Raw genomic sequence first — 19,709 nt, 5'->3', positions numbered from 1 at the left:
TATTAGAACGGGTCCTGTACTATTGAATGGCGAGCGACCTACCGCGACTTGTCAGGCGACCAAGTCGCCTGACAAGTCGTGCTAGTGTGAATAGACCCTAAAGGGATGCAGGCCCAGCAGATTTTCTCAGTGTTCCGCAGGAGCCACAGCTGATGGAGTGGTTTCATAATTCTCAAATAAGATTCATTTTGCGCAGAGAAACTGGGATTTCTTCAAAACAAAAAAAAAAAAAAAAAAAACAAAAAAAAAAAAAAAAAAAAAAAAAAAAAAGGGTAGGAATCTGCAACAAAGGTTATAATTATTGCAATGTACAGCGATCATCCAGAGGGGAATGATTCAACAAAAGCGGAGTTATTAAAGGGAAAAGGGAGGAAAACATGGGGTGGGGGGAAAGGGAAGGGAAGAAGGGAAGGGGGGAGGGAAGGGAAAAATGAAGGACAAAGGAAAGGTATTAGAGGATTGGTGGGACTTTGAATGAGACTCCTGCCTTGGGTCTCCATCCCTATGTCTACTATTACATGTAGAGCACATAGTGCTCAAAAAATGTTTGGGACTTTGTATGAGATGTGGCCACTGGGCACATGGTGTTATATATGATATTGCATATACCTGGGCTGGTAAGCACAAAACAAGTATAGAATCAATTAACATCATGTGTTTTTAATATTGTATAAATGGCAGTTGATAATAATATAAAAATACAGTACAATGAGGGTAAAAGGGGTATGTATATATAAGGTTTGGTAAAAAACTGTAACAACATAAATAAACATTCAAGGAGGTACTACAAAACATTCGTGTATGCCAGGTGAAACTTGTGGGTATATTGTTTGCCTCATAGGCTCGACGCGTTTCGTGAATTACATTTTTCACTTCCTCAGGAGCAGGCATGGTAATGGCATCTAAAAAGATATATATATATACATATAAATGTGATATTACATAAAATAAAGGAATGTTTTGTAAAATTAGCGCAAGAAACTGAAGCTTACACATGAGTATGGAATGTCAGTCAGGTGATGAAATCGCCCGGAATTGAGTCCCCAAAGGGAACTGAGAAAGCGGCCTCCACAAACACAGCCAAGGCGCAAGATCCATGGTGTGGTAAAGGAATCAGGAAGAGGTATTGAAGGGCTCGATTTGGTAATAGCATGACACTGTACAAAGGGATATAAATATGCATATATGCATAAATCAAACCAGTGATCCATACATAAAATACATAAGCATAGAATGGTAAAGAAGGATGAGCCCAAACCATATGAAAAAAGAATCCAAGTCAGTATACCAAAGTGTGAGGTAGAAGTATGTGACTATATGGACATACCAAGGCAGAGAGAAAAAAAGGGGTGGGACATGCATGAAAAGTGTTTGAACTATAAAGACCAGTGACATCCCTAAAACATCAAAGAAAACAGTGCTAAAAAATGAAAAATAAAGTGAGAATCACAATTATTAGGGAAGGAGAGTCCCAAGGGTGAGGATATTGAAAAAATGTGACGAAAAGGAGGATGATAGTGAGGCTGGGACAATTAAATAAAGTGAGTCATGGAACCTACGCTGGGACCGGGCGGGAGGCAGCTCTCAGCGTCACAAAGCTGTTCAGTACGGAGGGAGTCCATCGGGCAAGCCGGTGTTGCCCAAGACGGTCTCCCTCAAATGAACGCTGATGGAGTCACGTGCAGGGACGCCAACAAGCGTGTGACGTAATACCCTGCACGGAGAGGTGTGACGCCGATGCGTCGCGCCCACAGCCGAAGATCCCGCCCCCATCTCGGTATCTGGCTGAAGGGGGGAGAGAAGGACGGACGCGGACGGGGCGCATCGCAGTTCCCAAAAGGGACCACACGGGAGACACACAACCCAATGACATGGGTGAAAAAAGTAAAACAATGAGAACCAGTATTAAATAAACATACAAAATCAATATACAATACCCAATGCATATGTAATTCGTATATATGGTGCCAATTTGGGATAATACATCATTATATTACAATGATAAAACCACTGGTTTCACATCTCCATCCCTGGATCAATATTATTAAAGGGAAAAGGGAGGAAAACATGGGGTGGGGGGAAAGGGAAGGGAAGAAGGGAAGGGGGGAGGGAAGGGAAAAATGAAGGACAAAGGAAAGGTATTAGAGGATTGGTGGGACTTTGAATGAGACTCCTGCCTTGGGTCTCCATCCCTATGTCTACTATTACATGTAGAGCACATAGTGCTCAAAAAATGTTTGGGACTTTGTATGAGATGTGGCCACTGGGCACATGGTGTTATATATGATATTGCATATACCTGGGCTGGTAAGCACAAAACAAGTATAGAATCAATTAACATCATGTGTTTTTAATATTGTATAAATGGCAGTTGATAATAATATAAAAATACAGTACAATGAGGGTAAAAGGGGTATGTATATATAAGGTTTGGTAAAAAACTGTAACAACATAAATAAACATTCAAGGAGGTACTACAAAACATTTGTGTATGCCAGGTGAAACTTGTGGGTATATTGTTTGCCTCATAGGCTCGACGCGTTTCGTGAATTACATTTTTCACTTCCTCAGGAGCAGGCATGGTAATGGCATCTAAAAAGATATATATATATACATATAAATGTGATATTACATAAAATAAAGGAATGTTTTGTAAAATTAGCGCAAGAAACTGAAGCTTACACATGAGTATGGAATGTCAGTCAGGTGATGAAATCGCCCGGAATACCAAAGATCTAAGGCAAAATAATTGTGCAAATAAACAGAAAGCCAGCCAAGGCTCAGCCAGAAAAAGTGCAGAAATCACTTCCTGACTAACTTGAAATTGCAGACATAGCTAGTAACCACTGGAATATTTTAAACCTTTCCATCGGTTTTAAAGTGGGCATTAAACCAAAAGGAATGATTTGCTATCTTCTATGGAACCTCTAAAATTCTTAATTGCACCCAGTTAGAAGCCAGCCGGCTACCATGCACAGCTGCACAAGATTCTTTGTGCACCAGTTTCAGTAAATCTCCCCCACTGACTGGAGTAAGATTAGAGGCAGTCACTACTATGCTGCTCCTGGTTATCCATACTGGAAGGGAAACGAAAAACACCTCTAGATAAAAATTTACCAGGTTCTGCTTCACTCACTTTGGGGATACTTTATTATCCCATTAGTCATGAGGATGTCAAAAAAAAAAAAAAGGCATGCGCCGCTACCAAGATGTCTGCCACACCACAAGGACCGTGTGGAACCCAGTCGACAATTCCTATTGCCATAAAAGACAATTTGTATTTCGTGCCAATAGGTGCATTGTATGGATTGTACTTTCGGTTGTCGTTGACACTGCCTCAAAAATAAACAAAAAGCAAGGTTTTTATTGCATCTCATGAGTCGAACATCTACTGTTCAAGCCCTGAAGGGGGAGGGGGGAGCCCACCCCCCCCCCCTAAAATAAATTGGTTTTATTAAATGCTTTAACCAGTGTTTCTTAAAGACTTTCGGCAATATACATTATTGTACTAGGTGCTCCTCACTAATCATCCCACAGAGTTTAAGATGTGGAATAAGACATGGTAAAATCAAGAAAAGAGAAGCTGCAGGCAATACAGCCAACTAGTCCTATGCCTTTCTAAACATGAGGGGTGGGAACAAAAAATTCCACAAAGCTAAACATTAGCCATTAAGGCAACAGGAGCTTAAACATACTGGAGCCCAAAAAAAAAAAAAAAAAACCTCACCCTCAGAGGATCAGGTCCTCTTAAACAGCAGCCTGCAAAACCTTGCGGCCAAAAGCAGCAGTTGCCAACACATCCACTTTATAAAACATTGTGCAACTGCACAGACGACCAGGTGGCCCCCTTGCAATCCTGCGTTACTGACGCCTGAAATGGTCAGAGGAAGTGGACAACCCTTTGCGAGGTCCATCCGTGAGCACAAAGAATGACTTCCTGAAAGACTCCGTAGTTGCCAGGTACACCTTAATTGCCCGAAAATGCATCCAAGACATGCAAGGCAATTTCCTTCGGATGTTTAGGACTGGGACACAGGGAAGGCAACACAATGTCTTCATACAAATGAAAGTCAAAGACCACCTTAGTATGGAATGACAGGGGCAAAGCGCCACCTTATTCTTGTGAATCACCAGATAAGGTGGACAGGATAACGCTGCCAGTTCCGACACCATGCACGCAGAGGTGATCGCCAAAAAGGCCACCTTCTGGTACAGCATAAGCAGGGGAATCTCCCGAATATTTTCAAAGGGAGGCTTCTGTAGAGCTGAAAGCACCAAAAAAAAATCCCATGGTGGCAACGGAGCAGCACTGGAGGAAGCAAAATGTCGGACACCCTGAAGAAAAGTACGCACCAGGTAGTGTGTGGCCAAAGGTCCTTGAAAAAAAATAAGACCACCAAGGCTGATACCTGGCCCTTGATGGTACTCAATGCAAATTTCTGTTCAACCCCCCCACTGAAGGGAGGTTAAGATCCGAGGAGCGAAGATGCACCCCAAACAACATACATCACGCAATGTATGTCTTCCACGTACAATGGTAGATCTTCCTCGAAATAGATTTCCTAGCTTTCATCAATGTTGGAATCACCGACTTAGATAAACCCTAACCTTCAGCACCTGGCGTTCAACAGACAAACCGTCAAAGCCAGCGACTAAAGCAGGATGGAAAATCAGTCTTGGGACTGCAGATCCTCCCTGAGGGGAAGCTTCCAAGGAATATCAGTGACCAGCCGCACCAGATCAGCGTACCCGCGAGCCCAGTCCAGGGCCACCAAGAATCCCTTCTGCCTTGATCCTGCGTAGAAGTCCGGAAAGAAGCTGAAGGAAGGTGCAAATCAAACTATACTGACCCCACGGGGCCACTAGTGCGTCTGTGGCATCTGCCAGCGGATCCCTTGACAGAGCCCCAAATCGAGACGCCAACAGATCCACCTCAGGAGTGCCCCACCAGAGACAGCTGATGAAACCCCTCCACATGAATGGACCACTCCCCATAGTCCAACGCCTGTCGACTGAGGTAGTCCACCTGCCAATTTTCAACCCCGGGAAGGTGTACGTTGGACGGCTTGAACGAACCGTTCTACCAACCTCAGAATGCCGGCTACCTCCAGGGCACTTGTGCCCCCTTGGTGATTGACATAAGCCACGTCATTGTCCAATTGAATGCGCACTGGACAACCCTGAAGACGATCATTCCAATGATCCAGGCACAGTCTGATTCCCTCGGAGTTCCAGGACATTGCTTGTTAATCTAGACCAGGGATCCTCAAACTACGGCCCTCCAGCTGTTGCAGAACTACACATTAGAGCTGCACGATTCTGGCTAAAATGAGAATCACGATTTTTTTGCTTAGAATAAAGATCACGATTCTCTCACGATTCTCGGCGCAACATCATCTTTTACATTATATAAAAAAACAATTGGGCCAACTTGTATTTTTTCCCCAAAAAACTGCGTTTGAAAGACTTCTGCACAAATACCATGTGACTTAAAAGATTGCAATGATCGCCATTTTATTCTCTAGAGTCTCTGCTAAAAAATATATATAATGTTTGGGGCTTCTAAGTAATTTTCTAGCAAAAAATACTTTAAGAGGTTAAACTGCTCTCCCTTACAGCCGGAAGTTCATTCCTTTGATCTAAAGAACGAAAAGATACATTGTAAAGCATTTTGTTTATACTTATCTAGCAGCTTTAACAATGTTGATAAACATTTGCGAAGACTTTTTTTTTTTACAGCTGTGAGTGAGCAGAAAACAGCTCAGTAAGAATCGAGGACATGCAGTTTAAGATAGTCAGGGGGGTGAATCGAGATCGCGATTTTTTTAACGATTAATTGTGCAGCTCTACTACACATCCTATGAGGCATTGCAAAACTGACATTCACAGACATGACTAGGCGTGATGGGAATTGTAGTTCCTGAACTGGAGGGGCCATTGTTTGAAAACCCCTGATCTAGACTCTTCCAGCCCACGTCCACCCCAAAACCCTCCAGAGGTAGAGGGGAAGACAGCTACTACCCATACCAGGAACCAGGTGGGCACCGTTTCAGACAGAGCCCCTCTCCATTTAAATGGGGGGCTGTCGGCCAGGAGGAACGCAGCAACTCAGGCCGAGACCCGGTCTTATGCGACCTCGCATGACATTTAACTATTTTCCCTGGAGAAGAGACGCCTGAGGGGACATGATAGCAATTTACAAATACCTCAATGGTGATCTCAGCATAGAAAAAAAGCTATTCAGTCGCAAGGATTGCATGCGGACTCAAGGACATACAATGCGAATAGAGAAGCATTTTGACCTCAGGCAACAGAGGGGTTTTTTTACTGTTAGGGCTACAAGATTGTGGAATTCTCTACCACAAGAGGTGGTTTCTGCAGGAAGTATGGCTACTTTCAAAAGACTCTTGGACATACATCTCAAGGATCAGAACATTAAGGGGTATGAGAGGTGATTACGGCCACACGCGCCTACACAGGTTAAACTGGATGGACAATTTTCTTTATTCAACCTCAACTACTATGTAACTGTTACTCACAGGGCCAGCCCCCATCCAGTTCGGCCATGTCACGGCTGACCTAGCACAGAGCTGAGGCGTCTGCGTGCTCCCTAGCCAGACTGGGGTGACAACTGGATCTAGATTATCCAGCACATTGCCTAGTCCCTGCAGTTGATTGTAGATCTCATAGGCAAAAAAAAATTGCCATCTAAAATTTTTTTGCCAGGACCAGAGATCCCAGCAAGGAAAAAGGGACATATGCCTGACCAGGCAGAAAAAAAAAAAAACAAGTGACTATAGCAGGGAGAGGGAGTATAGCCCCTGGGACTGCCCATTGGTGTAGCCAGAAGTTCTTTCTGCCTAGTGTCCTACTCCTATAGGGTGCAGCATAACCCAATGGTCAAGAATGGCAGGAGTTGTGTCCGTCAATGAACGAAAGAACGAAAGAAAAATTGTTCAGGTAGGTGCTCGCAGTTTTGGCAAATCTGCTAAACAGTGGTGCAACATGGCCTTAAGGTGGGGTTAGCCTTTAAAGTAATAAATGTTCTGTTTTTAAGTCAAGCAGCTGATTTAATCACAGAGTATGCAGCTTCTTTATCTTTTAATACTTATCTACGTTCCAGTTTAAGCCAGTGCCATAACGGCTGCCCCAAGTTTCCGGTTTCAGGATGGATCCTCTCCTGCAGAGTCCTACAGCAGGGGTCTCCAAACCTAAATAAAGGGTCATTTACTGTCCCTGCAGACTTTTGGGGGACAAGACTGGCCATTGGGAGTACACAATGCCCATTACGCGGTAGTCACTGAGGGGGGGGGGGAGAGGGGGAGCAGTGGCCCCATTGCACTGGCATCCCTGGTGGAGGGGGGAGCCGTGGCCCCATTGCGCTGGTGGTACGGGGGGGGGGTAACCATGGCCCCATGGGCCAGATAAAAAGGAGCAAGCAAAGGCCCCGGTTTGGAGACAACTGCTATAGACCCACCCATGTATTCACTGCGCATTAACACACTAAACTAAAGACTGGGATACGGACACATTCCCCTGCTCATCCCTCCTTCAAGCTGACTGGACACTGCACTGTCCAGTTATTCTTTCCTGTGAAGGCTGGAAGTTCAGGGAAGCCGCACTGGGAGAGCAGGAGCCAGCAGCGTGGAGATTTGCAAGAGCTGGGGTAAACGCTTTTAACAAATCGTTTTACTGAAGAACGCTTTTTTGTGCTCCGTGTGTTACACTAAAAACACTGTGGGTTTAATATCACTTTAGGAAATATGGAGGCCAGGGAGATTTTTATTTTTTAACTGGTCAAGAGCAGTTTTTACATTTCTTAGTGAGTTCATTTAGGTTTTAAAGCTGAACTAAAAACTCTCAATCAGCATTAACTATTTTAATCCTTACATTGCTAGCCTTAGTAAAAAAAGATAGGAAAATATAATATATTTATTGGTTTAAAAATGCTATTTACATTTCTTCAGCTACTTCCTGGTTTCTGGACTAGGTCAAAATGTCACATTCCAGGAGTCTTCGGCTCGGTTCACATGGGTGCGATGCATGACATCACATTTGATATCGCACTGCTGTGCAAATCACATGCAATGCAAATTCAGTCAGATTGGCTGAATTTTCATCACATTCGCACCAAACACGTGCAGGACCCTTTTTGGTCCGCACCAGAAACTGATTGTATGGGCGTTCACAACTATGTGAACCGATTCCTGTCCAAAATGACATTTCGCACTGCAATATGCGAACCGATCTGGGGGTGTCATTACCTTTGTATTGCTACTCCCAGCACCCATATATAGCAGCGTAAACTGCCTGCGAGTTGGATGCGATGCAGGAACCAGCAGTGGATTCACAGGGTTCCCGCATCGCACCAATGTGAACCCAGCCTGCATATACAATTGTTTTTTCACCTGGAAGAGGGGCTCAGCTAAGCATAACCTCATCTGCGTCCCTGAGCTAAGAGCAGATGGATTCCAAGTAGTAAATGCTACATGAATCATCTGCCCTTACTCAAGATGGTTGTGACTAGAAATGTTAGGTTGACATTTTTTAAAAGTGATAACAAAATAGAGACATGGATGGATGGAGAGTTTGCTATGAAAATAAAAAATGAATTAAATGGCTTTCAGGTTATGGTGCACAGATACAGTAAAGTTTCACTTTTTAACACCTATAAAAAAAGCACAGCTACTGCATATGACTGATGTGACACGTTGCAGTGTAGAGGGACAGAACATTCTGTAAACCATTTTACAGTATGCTGGAAAATCCCTCTGATCAAATCAGAACTGGGACTGATTTTCAGTACTCAGAGCCGGTGCATAGGTTGAGAAGATTGCATGATCTACGGCCAGCCTGGCACGTCAGCTGGCAGAACGGCAAAGTTCTGCACACCGCAGCCAACTCAACTTTCCTGCTCTACTGGGTTGATGCTGAGTGCCCGTGTCAGGAATGTGAGAATTATGAGTCTGTTCCAAGAAACTTCTAATTTGCTGGACATTTATATACAATATAACCTCAGATATTTGTGTGTGCGCTCATTAACAGCATAGAATGGGAAATATGAAAAACTAGCTGTGATCGGAAAAAGGGCCAGAGACAAGATGGTAAATAACCAGGCTGTGACAGGGGGGACAGAATAAGGAGGTCACACGGGGGGGGGGGGGGGGGGCAAATAAGCAGCAAAGGGAACAAATATAGGTGCGCAGTAAGACGAGCGCTGGAAGGAGCACGCAAAGGGGATGGGAAGGGGGTCAGCATGAAAGGGGACCGTGCAGAGAAAAAGACAGCGGGGCACAGGAAGCAAGGGGGAGGGGGCATGAACAAAAATGGAGGGATTTCAGGACACAGTGCTCGATATTGGGGGGGGGGGGGACAAGTCACAGAAACTGGTATGGGTAGGGGGAAGAAAGGGGTGTCAGGACACAGAGGGAACAAATTAAGGGGCTGCACAGTGGGGCTGGAGGATGTGAGGACACAAAAAGTGGTAGCAAAGTGGGGGGGAGGGGATTTCAGGACAGAGGGGACACATTAACGGGGTAGCACAGTGGAGGAGGGGATACCGGGACACAGGAGTAGCACAGTGGGGGAGGGGGATACCGGGACACATTAGGGGGGTAGCACAGTGGGGGAGGGGGATACCGGGACACATTAGGGGGGTAGCACAGTGGGGGAGGGGGATACCGGGGCACATTAGGGGGGGTAGCACAGTGGGGGAGGGGGGATACCGGGGCACATTAGGAGGGTAGCACAGTGGGGGAGGGGGGATACCGGCACACAGGGGGGGTAGCACAGTGGGGGAGGGGGGATACCGGCACACAGGGGGGGGTAGCACAGTGGGGGAGGGGGGATACCGGCACACAGGGGGGGGTAGCACAGTGGGGGAGGGGGGATACCGGCACACAGGGGGGGGTAGCACAGTGGGGGAGGGGGGATACCGGCACACAGGGGGGGTAGCACAGTGGGGGAGGGGGGATACCGGCACACAGGGGGGGTAGCACAGTGGGGGAGGGGGGATACCGGCACACAGGGGGGGTAGCACAGTGGGGGAGGGGGGATACCGGCACACAGGGGGGGGTAGCACAGTGGGGGAGGGGGGATACCGGCACACAGGGGGGGTAGCACAGTGGGGGAGGGGGGATACCGGCACACAGGGGGGGGTAGCACAGTGGGGGAGGGGGGATACCGGCACACAGGGGGGGGTAGCACAGTGGGGGAGGGGATACCAGCACACAGGGGGGGGTAGCACAGTGGGGGAGGGGATACCAGGACACATTAGAGGGGTAGCACAGTGGGGGAGGGGGATACCAGCACACAGGGGGGGGGGTAGCACAGTGGGGGAGGGGGGGATACCGGCGCACAGTGGGGGTAGCACAGTGGGGGAGGGGATACCGACACACAGTGGGGGTAGCACAGTGGGGGAGGGGATACCGACACACAGGGGGGGTAGCACAGTGGGGGAGGGGGGATAACGGGGAACATTAGGGGGGTAGCACAGTGGGGGAGGGGGGATACCGGCGCACAGTGGGGGTAGCACAGTGGGGGAGGGGATACCAGGACACATTAGAGGGGTAGCACAGTGGGGGAGGGGGATACCGGCACACAGGGGGGGTAGCACAGTGGGGGAGGGGGGATACCGGCACACAGGGGGGGTAGCACAGTGGGGGAGGGGATACCGGCACACAGGGGGGGTAGCACAGTGGGGGAGGGGATACCGGCACACAGGGGGGGTAGCACAGTGGGGGAGGGGATACCGGCACACAGGAGGGGTAGCACAGTGGGGGAGGGGATACCGGCACACAGGGGGGGTAGCACAGTGGGGGAGGGGATACCGGCACACAGGAGGGGTAGCACAGTGGGGGAGGGGATACCGGCACACGTTAGTGGGGTAGCACAGTGGGGGAGGGGGGATACCGGGGAACATTAGGGGGGTAACACCGTGGGGGAGGGGGGATACCGGCACACAGGAGGGGTAGCACAGTGGGGGAGGGGGATAACGGGGAACATTAGGGGGGTAGCACAGTGGGGGAGGGGATACCAGGACACATTAGAGGGGTAGCACAGTGGGGGAGGGGGATACCAGCACACAGGGGGGGTAGCACAGTGGGGGAGGGGGATACCGGCACACAGGGGGGGTAGCACAGTGGGGGAGGGGGATACCGGCACACAGGGGGGGTAGCACAGTGGGGGAGGGGGATACCGGCACAGGGGGGGGTAGCACAGTGGGGGAGGGGGATACCGGCACACAGGGGGGGTAGCACAGTGGGGGAGGGGGATACCGGCACACAGGGGGGGTAGCACAGTGGGGGAGGGGGATACCGGCACAGGGGGGGGTAGCACAGTGGGGGAGGGGGATACCGGCACACAGGGGGGGGGGGGGTAGCACAGTGGGGGAGGGGGGATACCGGGGAACATTAGGGGGGTAGCACAGTGAGGAGAGTAGAACAGCAGCCTTGTCTCTCAGACATAACAGAGCTCACACACGTCACTGGAGGAAGAAATCCTCCGGCCTCTCCCGGCTACCTGTCCAACCAGAAGGTCCACGTTGTGTGTAGCGGGATGCCCTCGCTCTCGGCCTCCTGCGGCAGCTCCAGGTCCCCCAGCTCGCTCCGGTGGTTGTTGAGGTGCAGCTGCTGCTCGTCGGTGTCAGACTTGAGCCGCCGGTCCGCAGCCGCGGGGAGCGCCATCTTCCTGTGGACGCGCCGCTTCAGCTCCGCCCTCGCTGGCATCGTCATCAACCCGGCCGCCGCGTGCTGACTCATTAACCTGACGCCGCGCGCGGCCCCGGCAGCTATAGCAACACGGGCGCGTGACGTCACCGGCGCTTAACGATTGGACGGGAGGAGCTCTGACGTCACCTGCAAATTTGCTCATCATTGCTTTGGCTGCCTGAATGTCATATTTAAAGGAGCAGTGAACATGGAATGGAATTAGGCTAAATAAACATGGACAAAGTCCAATACATAAATGTAAACACAAACTGTGGAGTGTTGTCCCAATAATCCCACTTTAAGACATAAAGGGTTAGTTCAGTGTTTCTCAACTCCGGTCCTCAGGGCCCAGTAACAGGCCAGGTTTGCAAGAAAACTGAAATACCTCCCAGGTGATATCATTTGCTGCTCAGTGATTGCAGTATTCTAGTCTGCATCTCCCCAAGGTGATACTTAAAATCTGGCCTGTTAATGGGTCCTGAGGACCGGAGTTGAGATACATTGGGTCACATTTACCAACAAACTGCTTATGCAGATAAGGGACATCTGTAGGTAAAGACAAATTGTGCAACTCCGTCAAGCGGATCACCCCGCTTAAGCCCCGTACACACGTACCGATTGTCGGCCGCAAATATTCGGCCGACGACCGATCGGCCGATTGTAGGCTTGTTAGTATGATGCTTCCGACAGCCGACAGCGCATTTTTGGCCGAACAGAATCTGTCGTGCAGGCATTAAAACTTTTGTTGGCCGACACCAGAACGGCCGATTGTTCGCCAATCAGTACAGATTTCGGCCGACAGACAGCAGATTTGCAAGACTGGGCATGCTCAGAAAAGAAAAAACACACGGAAAGTTTACCATCACATGACATCACTTCTGCAGTCGGCTGTTGTTGGCCGACAAAATTCATGTGCAGTCTTTTGCAGTTTTCAACAGACACGACAGCCCTGGACAAAAGACGGCCGACCGTTTGGCCGACAATCAGTACGTGTGTACGGGGCTTTAGTATGGGATCTGTCCGCTGATCCATGATAGATGACAAGTCTAAACCACTTATACGGACACAGCTGTTCTCTATTGGGCGGTCGAATGGAAACTTTCCATCCGACTGGCATCCAATTTGCTTAACCGATAGGGAACAGATCCCAGATCTGTCTGTTTTTGGGGGCCCGGATCGGATGCAGGCATGTGACATGTGTCAGTTTATATCCACCTCGCCATAGAGATCAATGGGCAGTCAGGTCCGCCTGAAAAACAGACAGGCAGACCTAATCGGCCTTGCATCAGTGTTCAGGCTCTGTGCAAAAGTACAAAAAAAAAAAAAAAATGCTGAGTGCTAAAGTGCTTGTGCACCAGTGCATATATTAATAATATTAAAAAAGTGTCTGAATTCATAATTCTGCAGGAAACGTGCATGAGAAAGGTTCTATTTAATTAGACAGTCTTGAAGTCCTTATTCAATTAAATCTTGAGACAACAGTGATCTCTAATTTTGACCGGCTTCACACTCCATGCAATATGCGGTGCTGCATGCAACCCCAGGTGTCCACACATAAGACAGGTGGCTGCTTACCAGAAGGTGGCTTATAATCAGCAAATATAGCAAAGAGAAACACCCAAATTGGGAGGAATCTTCACACAACAAGGAAACTCTCCAAAATAGTCGCTTGATCAGGACACAAGATTCAAGATCAATGCAGGAGCTTTCAAATAGGTTGATGCAAATGGCATATAATCCCCGTCTTCTATAGATCCTCGGTATATTCCATAGGGTAATGATTTACATGTGGATGAAATGAAAGCTGGATAGTGTATTACCCTTAAAAACTGTTTATTGAAGATAAAAGGTTCCACTTACATAAAAGATCAAAAAATCCAGCTTGTTACATATGTGCACGGCCGCCTGCAGCGTGGACCGTGCAGTAGGGACAGACCGATATTGTTTTTTCATTGCTGATACCGATATTTTGGTCATCGCGTATGGGTATCAGCCAATATGGGCCGATATTTTCGTACACTTAAAAAAAAAATTTTTTTCATTTTTTTTTACTTGACAGGTACTCTTGTGGAGGGATCTGGGGGTCTAAAAGACCCCAAACCCCTCCTCTGCACTTAAAAGCATTCAAAACGCCAAATTTGGCTGTTTTAAATGCTGTCATTTTTTTGAATCTGGTGCCAGTACCTGGAAGTGATGTCATGACATCACTTCCGTCTTCCAGGTTTTTGCATGGAGACCCGATCAGAGCCGAATGCGGCCTTGATCAGGTCTTAGGCAGCCCCGCAGGGATGGGAGAGCTGCTGAAGGTGGTGGGAGGGGGGGGGACGTCCCCTCCTGCTCCTTGTAATGACAGCCGAGCGGCTTCTCAGCGCATCGGTTGTCATTACAAGACAGCCGACCGTCGGCTATGGACGCCGGTACCGGGGTGATGCCTCTAGCTGCAGGCATCACTCCGGTACAAGCACTTTTCGAAATATCGGTAATATCGGTAACCTATATCAGGGAAAGTGCATATTGGCCCTCGATATATATCGGTTTAGTCGATAATCGGTCAATCTCTATCATGCAGTGTGACGATGGAGGAATAGCCGCATTGTCACTCTGCACGGTCCACGCTGCAATCTACTATTTTGGAGAGTTTCCTTGTTGTGTGAAGATTTCTCCCAATTTGGGTGTTTCTCTTTGGCCCCTTTCACACAGGCGGACCGTTCAGATCCGCCTGTCCGTTTTTTTGGCGGATCTGAACGGTCCCCCCATGCATCTCTATGGGGGATCGGATGTCAGCGGAGACATGTCCGCTGACACCCAATCCGATCCGATCCGATCCGTCAAATCTGGACGGATGGAAACCCTATTTTCCATCCGTCCAGCGGATCGGATCGGGTGAGAACGGACTGACGGTCCGTTCTCACCCGATTTCCCCCATAGAGATGCATGGGGAACTGACAGCTGTGTCTCCGCACACAGCGCGGAGACACAGCTGTCCTCCTGCTGCTCAGCGGGGGATCGGCGGCTCGATCCCCCGCTGAGAAAAACGGACTCCGTCCAACGGACGGAGTGTGTGAAAGGGACCTATGTTATATATGCTGATTATAAGACGCCTTCTGGTAAGCAGCCACCTGTCTTATGTGTGAACACCTGGGGTTGCATGCAGCACCGCATATTGCATGGAGTGTGAAGCCGATCAAGTTTAGAGATCACCATTGTCACAAGATTTAATTGAATAAGGACTTCAAGACTGTCTTATTAAATAGAACCTTTTTCTTGCACATGTTTCCTGCAGAATTGTGAATTCAGACACTTTTTAATATTATTAATATATGCACTGGTGCACAAGCACTTTAGCACCCAGCATTTATTTTTATTTTTTTGTACTTTTGCACAAAGTCTTAACACTGATGCAATGCCATATTTATTTTTATTTATTTCACTGTAATCAAATGTTCTTGCATTCCCTACTGTTTTTTTTTTTAATTATATGTTAAGTTGTGAACATTATTTAGAGCGCACTAGCACATATATATTCCAATTTCTTCTCCCCAAGTTCAGGTAGTTCTAGTTGTTGCTCCCCAATTTGAGTTGGCGCATCCCACCCTTTTACATAGACCTAATCGGCCCACTGGTGAGGAAAGGGCCTAAAGCTGAATCATGCCCTTCCTGTATGTGTAGGCCACTTACATATCTCATGAAGCCTGACTGGAAAAATCCTAGGACATGCTAAAAGATGCTCAGCTGTTACTGCTTACCATTTCAGGATGAGCTCTCAAATGGTGAGCTCAGAGCTGCTGCATCAGGGGAGAGGGAGCATATGAGAGGGCTGAATCAGAAAGAAGAACTCCCTATAGTGATTGTGGGGGTAACAGTAACAGCTAGGAGTCTCTTTGCAATATCCTAGAAGTTTTCCAGTTAGGCTTCATGAGGTACATAAATGGCCTACACCTATAGCAAAAGCAATATTCAGTTTTAGTCAGAGCTTCACAGTATATTTTTATCTACAGACACCCCTTATCTACATAGGCAGTTTTTTGGTAAAGGTGAACTAACCCTTTAAGCCCCGTACACATGGGCATTTGCCAGTTCGAAAAAAAATGTCCGTCCTTCTGCTGGTGTGTATGTCGGTCTGTCCGACAGAAGCCGGATGTTCGGAAAACCAGCAGCCGATCGACTCCTGATCAGGGGCTGACTGGCAACTTTCGGCCCGGGGGCAAGTACAAACCAGAGGCCCACAGTGCAGCAAGTCAGCCCCCCTCCCACTCTCCCTCTTCCCTGTCTTCTCCTGACCCCCGTTCCAGGCTGAAGCTTGGCTGCAGGTATTCTCTACTCACCGGTAGAATCCGGGTTCCCGACCTGGCCAGCAGGAAGCAGTTGGGGGGAGCTAGGACAGCTAGGACAGCTCAGTCGGCCTGCCTGGGGGAGAAGAGTCTCCAGTGGGGCATGGAACCGCCCTCTGCTCAGACACAGTTTACACCATCCATGCTGGGGAGAGTCCTGTCCTTGTCTTCACCCTGCACTCAGTAGGTCAGCAGTGGAGACTTTTTACTTTTCTTCACCAGGAATCCTTTAGGCATGTCTGTGGCAGAAGTGGTTCAGCCTGTTTAAAGGGCATCAGAGTGGCCCAGGGGGCAATTGTCCCCTGCCCCCTGGCCCAGCCATCCCCTGCTCTCAGCCAATGGCAGAGAGCGCTGATCAGAGCATTCTGGTGGAGTTGTCCCCCTGTCAGAACACAACAGGTCAAAGGGGGAGATTGCTGTACTAACCTCACATGGTTAGTACAGTGACTCCCTTCGACTGTAGATGTCAGTTTTATTTTTTCATGGAACCCCGCTCGATTGCAGGAAAAAAACTTTAGTGTGTACCAGGCTTAAGGCTGGGTTCACACATATGCAGCTGTAATGTATAAATAAAATAACTGCGCTATACAACCAACAACAAAGCTGCAGCTAAAATGTGGGAAATACCTAAAAATAGACAAATAAAAATAAAGCTGCGCTAAATTGAAACAGTGTATATGGATGAAAAAAACTGAAAAAATATTATTAGTGACAATAAATAATGAGTACAAATAATATTGTGACACAATTAATCCCAAATATAGTGAAGATGAAAAAAATACTCAATAGAGAAAATGTGCAAAAAATATAACACAATATAAAAGTCCCAAATCTCTGAGTGTGTCACGGAACCATGAACCAGACGTACAACAACAGATAAGTGAAAATAAGAAGGCTTTATTGAAAATCAAGCTGTAAAGCAAAAGTCCAAACGGATGGCGAAACCGAGGCAGAGTCCTTGCGAGGCCAGAGGTCAGGAACCAGGAGGGTAGTCAGACGAAGCCGGGATCAGGAACCAGCAGGGTGGTCAGACGAAGCCAGGATCAGGAACCAGCAGGGTAGTCAGACGAAGCCAGGATCAGGAACCAGCAGGGTAGTCAGACGAAGCCAGGATCAGGAACCAGCAGGGTAGTCAGACGAAGCCAGGATCAGGGACCAGAAGCAGCAGCAGTCTTAGAAGCATGTGAACACAGGAGGACCAAGCAAGGAACTGAAGCCACAGACCTCCTATATATATGAGCTAGGCATCCAGCTCCTCCCAGTGGGGAGGAGGAGCCGCAGGGTGGGAGGCTACAAGAAACCCAGAAACCAAGATGGCCGCCAGCACATGTCAAACGAAGGAGAACAGCAAGAAGGTAAGACCATGACAGTACCTCCCCCTCAAGGGCCCCTCCTCCGCGGAGTAAAGAACGGTTTCTGAGGGAAGCGTGCGTGGAAGGCTCGGAGCAAGGCAGGAGCATGGACATCTGCCGAGGGAACCCAGGAACGCTCCTCTGGACCATAACCACGCCAATGAACCAAAAACTGCACCCGACCGCGGACCAGGCGTGAGTCCAGGATATTGCTCACCTCATACTCCTCAGGATTGCCCACTTGGACCAGACGGGGCCGAGGAACCGAGGAAGTGAAACGATTACACACCAGTGGCTTCAACAGGGAGACATGAAACACGTTGGAGATCCGCATGCCAGGAGGAAGCGCAAGGGCATAGGCTACCGGGTTTACCCTGCGAAGCACTCGGAAAGGAACCAACAAAGCGAGGCGCCAGCTTGGGAGTGGGCACTCGAAGGTTGAGGTTGCGGGTGGACAACCATACACGGTCTCCGGCCTGGTAGGAAGGAGCAGGCGCTCGTCTGCGATCAGCCTGGAGTCTCTGGCGCTGCGCAGAGACCTCAAGGGACTTCTGGATCTGTACCCAAGAAGCACGTAGGACGGAAAGGTGATCCTCCACAGCCGGAATATCCTGGGGAGAGAATACCTCCGGTAACACGGCAGGTTGGAACCCATAATTGGCCATGAAGGGAGACGTCCCAGAGGAAGAGTTCACCGCCGTGTTCCTGGCAAACTCAGCCCAAGGCAGGAGGTCAACCCAATTGTCTTGGTGATCGGAGACATAGCAACGAAGGAATTGCTCCAAGGCCTGATTGGATCGTTCTGCGGCCCCATTGGACTGAGGGTGGTAGGCCGAGGAGAAGGAGAGATGAATCCCCAACTGGGAGCAAAAGGCGCGCCAGAACCTGGACACAAACTGACTCCCCCGATCCGACACAATCTCCTTGGGCAAACCGTGCAACCGGAAGACCTCCCTGGCAAAAATCGTGGCCAACTCCTGTGCAGAGGGTAACTTCTTGAGAGGAACACAGTGGCACATTTTGGAAAATCGATCCACAATCATGAGAATGACCGTATGGCCTCGGGATGCAGGGAGGTCCACAATGAAATCCATCCCCAGGTGTGACCATGGGCGCTCCCCGGTGGCTATGGGTTGCAGAAGGCCCAACGGAAGGTGCCGAGGGGACTTACTCTGGGCACAAATGGAGCATGCCGCTACATATGCGGCGATGTCGGAACGTAGGGAAGGCCACCAGAACAGACGTGAAACAGCCCAGGACAGCTGATTCTTTCCAGGATGCCCCGCGGTCTTGGAGTTATGGTAGGTTCGCAACAACCGAGTGCGCAACTCCTCAGGCACAAAACATCTGCCGTTGGGTCTCCCAGAGGGAGCACCAGATTGAGCCGCCAAAATCTGCTCACCCAGGGGAGAGGTCAGGCTGGTGCGAATGGCGGCCAGGATCTGATTCGGAGGTATGACCGAAGTCGGAATCGACTCCTCCCTGGACAGGTCGGAGTACTGCCGTGATAAGGCATCCGCCCTGATGTTCTTGGAACCGGGTAGGTAGGAGACCACGTAATTAAAACGTGACAAGAACAGAGCCCATCTGGCCTGACGTGGTGTCAATCTCTTGGCCTCAGAAAGGTAGGTCAGATTCTTGTGGTCCGTCAGGATGAGGACCGGAACCACCGAACCCTCGAGCAAGTGCCTCCATTCTTTAAGGGCCTGCACGATGGCCAATAACTCCCTGTCACCAATCTGATAGTTGCACTCCGCGGAAGACAGTTTCCGGGAGTAAAACCCACAAGGAAGCAGAGGACCCTCTGGTGTTCTACGCTGAGACAGAAGGGCGCCTACTCCCGTCTCAGACGCGTCCACCTCGAGGACAAAGGGCAACCCAGGGTTGGGATGCGACAGAATCGGAGCCGACACAAAGGCGGACTTTAGAGCCTCAAAAGCTCGGATGGCCTCGAGCGGCCAGAACTGGGAATTACTGCCCTTCCTGGTCAGATCCGTGAGAGGCTTGGCTAGCATGGAAAAGTCCCTGATGAACTTCCGATAATAATTGGCGAAGCCCAAAAAGCGCTGCAGGGAGCGAAGACCACTGGGCTGGGGCCACTGTAAGACAGCCGAAACCTGCTCAGGATCCATGGAGAACCCCTCAGCGGAAATGATGTAACCTAAGAAGGTTACCTGGGATCGGTGAAATTCGCATTTCTCAAGCTTACCGAACAGCTTGTTCTCTCGTAACCGTTGCAACACTCGTTTGACATCCAGAATGTGGGTCTCCATGGACTCAGAATATACCAAGATGTCATCCAGGTAGACCACCACACA

The 19,709-nt window shown here is 49.0% G+C and overlaps 1 protein-coding gene across 2 annotated transcripts in view; it reads right to left on the bottom strand.

Moving 5' to 3' along the window:
• EIF4E3 (eukaryotic translation initiation factor 4E family member 3) overlaps positions 1–19,709 on the bottom strand; it is a 57,305-nt gene that overhangs the window by 26,939 nt on the left and 10,657 nt on the right. The window contains exon 1 of one of the 2 annotated variants that reach the window (XM_082264738.1): positions 11,521–11,747. The exons of the other annotated variant lie outside the window; for it this stretch is intronic. Within the exon in view, the coding sequence (XP_082120864.1) occupies positions 11,521–11,732 (212 nt within the window). The 5' untranslated portion in view covers positions 11,733–11,747. Of the gene's footprint in view, positions 1–11,520; positions 11,748–19,709 lie in introns of those variants that run through there. 2 annotated transcript variants of the gene reach the window in all.

Source organism: Pelophylax lessonae, assembly GCF_965119305.1.
Source record: "Pelophylax lessonae genome assembly, chromosome: 8".
Lineage (NCBI taxonomy): Eukaryota > Metazoa > Chordata > Amphibia > Anura > Ranidae > Pelophylax > Pelophylax lessonae.
This window is presented reverse-complemented; position numbering and strand designations above follow the sequence as displayed.